At 33.7% G+C, this 2406-nt stretch overlaps 1 protein-coding gene across 1 annotated transcript in view; it reads left to right on the forward strand.

Annotated features, from left to right (window-relative positions):
* Positions 1-649: 649 nt before the first annotated feature.
* LOC106517273 (MAGUK p55 subfamily member 4) overlaps positions 650-2406 on the forward strand; it is a gene marked incomplete at its 5' end in the record, with an annotated part of 22593 nt that continues 20836 nt past the window's right edge. Inside the window, 1 exon segment of the mRNA XM_014008025.1 lies at positions 650-667. Coding sequence (XP_013863479.1) covers positions 650-667 — 18 coding nt within the window.

Consider the following 2406-nt stretch of genomic DNA (forward strand, 5'->3'; position numbering starts at 1 on the left):
AACATTGTTTTTACAGTACATAACCACATACTTGGAGATATTTAGAAATATCAGTCTGAGGAATACCAAAGTCCCCTTTCAACTGTTCAAATGAAATGAATTGATCTTTACAAATGATACTTACACACGTTATTCCTTAAGGAACCTCAAACGACTGCATTGTTTGTCCAATAACCCTTGCTTAAAGGTAAAGGAACACAAACTAAAGAGCCGTGAGAAACTGGATCACTGTAAAGTTGTTCCAGGTGAACACAAATATGCTATTCAGTGTCTGACAAGTCTAAACTAATTCAAAGATTTATGGATGTTGGTTGCCCAGAAATAATGAAGGAAATTGGGAAGAGAGAGTCCACCTTTCTAAAAATAATTTTCTAATCCTAGGGATGTTTTGTTCCAGATGAACATGGAAATACTTTGGTTTAATTCTTTACAGAACATTTTGGAAACGAAAACTGGTACAGTTTCAAACAAATATTCCCTGAATTGTTACAGATCAAATAAAAACAACAATAAACTTCAATAAATACAGTTTTAATCAGACCATCACCCTGTGTGTAACTACATCATTGTAAAATGAACTTTAAAACATCAGTGTCTTTAACTAAAGTTTTGTTTTGCTTTGTTTGTTTTTTCTTCCTGCTTCTTCCAGTCACTCCAGCTGATAACGGTGGGCATGACACCTGACATTATATTCATAAATCCGCTTTATTCTTCAGAGAAATGACAGGTTTTTGTTTATTTGCCTCTGGTCTTTGGGTGAAACAGTATGGAGGACAGAAACTGATAAAATTAAAAGTAGAAATACGTAAATGGCCCAATAAATAAATAAATAAATAAATAAATATTAGTAATGTGGTCGCAAAAGCAGAAACACGTTGGAATAATACGAGAAAAGTCTGCATATATGATAATCAAAATATGATTTAATTGTGAGCAACAAACACAGAACTGAATCAGGAAGTTCTGCACGCTTGCTACTGGACGCGTCAGCAGAATTCAGTCAATAATATACATCATGTCAACACCATGTGACAGTTTACAACCAATCACAGATTGCCAAATGTACTGTCCAGCCAATCACAGAACTCCCACCCAAAGAGTGTCTTATCAAACAAGAGAGGTCAGTCCATTGCGGAGTCCCGTTGTCCAGACAACGAGAGCGAAATGAGCTATCAGAAAGATACAAGCAATGGACAATGTCAAGGGGAAACAGATATAAATAATTGGTCCATGACAAGTAATATCTCATGTGGAGTGCCGCAGGGTTCCGTTCTCGGACCTAAGTTATTTATTTTGTATGCGAACGATTTGGTCAATGTGTTGGGACTTTTTGGGTGTGTTCTATTTCCTGATGATACAACATCCTTTTGTTCTGGTAAAAATATAGAACAAATGTTGGAGATGATACAGACAGAATTTATGAAAATACAAAGTTGGCTTCAACTTAATAAATCATCATTAAACTTGGACAAGACAAATTGTATGATTTTCTGTAACAATAAGAGAACTGTAGACGTTTCATTTAAAACTGATGATGTAGAGATGTGTAGAGTCAGTGAAGTGAAGTTTCTAGGTGTCATTATTGATGAAAAACTGACATGGAAACATCATATAAATGGTTTACAAACAAAAAAAAAGCCAAATATATTGGAGTCCTGTACAAAGTAAGAGAACTGTTCAATAATAAAGCACTGTTTATGTTGTATAACACTTTGATTGTTCAACATTTAATTTACTGTATTGAAGTCTGGGGTAAAGCTTGTAAAACTATCACAAATCTTGTTTTTATTTTACATAAAAGAGCTCTAAGAGTTATTACTAGAAAAAATTACAGCCATCCATCGAATATCTTGTTTCATGATTTGAAATTATTAAAATTGTATGATTTGGTTGATTATAATATTTTACTGTTAATGTACAGAGCTCATAAAGGTGTGTTACCTTTCAACATTCAGGTAAATTTAGTTAAAAGACAGAGCTGTTATTATCTTAAAGGAATAGAAATGTTTATGAAACCCTGGTTTGGTACGAGCCTGAAGGAGAGATCCACTTTAATCCAGGGATTAAGATTATGGAACAGCCTGGAAGATGAGGTTAAAAATGACAGAATCTTGTATATACTGAGGAGAATGATAAAATCTAGTATTCTGAAGAAATATGGAGAATTATAAGTCAGCACAAAAAGTCAGCAGCTCTTCACTCGACATTTATCCACAAACTGGTCCTGGATTAAGCTCCAAAGTTTTCATCAGTCAGATTCCACCATGAAAAATGTCTGTTTTATCCCATTTTATGAGTTTTTGGCCATTGACTATCTTTAAAGAGTAACTTACCCCAAAATTAACTTTTTTTAGCTGATAAACTGTCTAGAATGTGTCTAAAATGTTATATAGTACTGTTTCTGTG

Source organism: Austrofundulus limnaeus, unplaced genomic scaffold (genome assembly GCF_001266775.1).
Source record: "Austrofundulus limnaeus strain Quisiro unplaced genomic scaffold, Austrofundulus_limnaeus-1.0 Scaffold46, whole genome shotgun sequence".
Taxonomy (NCBI): domain Eukaryota; kingdom Metazoa; phylum Chordata; class Actinopteri; order Cyprinodontiformes; family Rivulidae; genus Austrofundulus; species Austrofundulus limnaeus.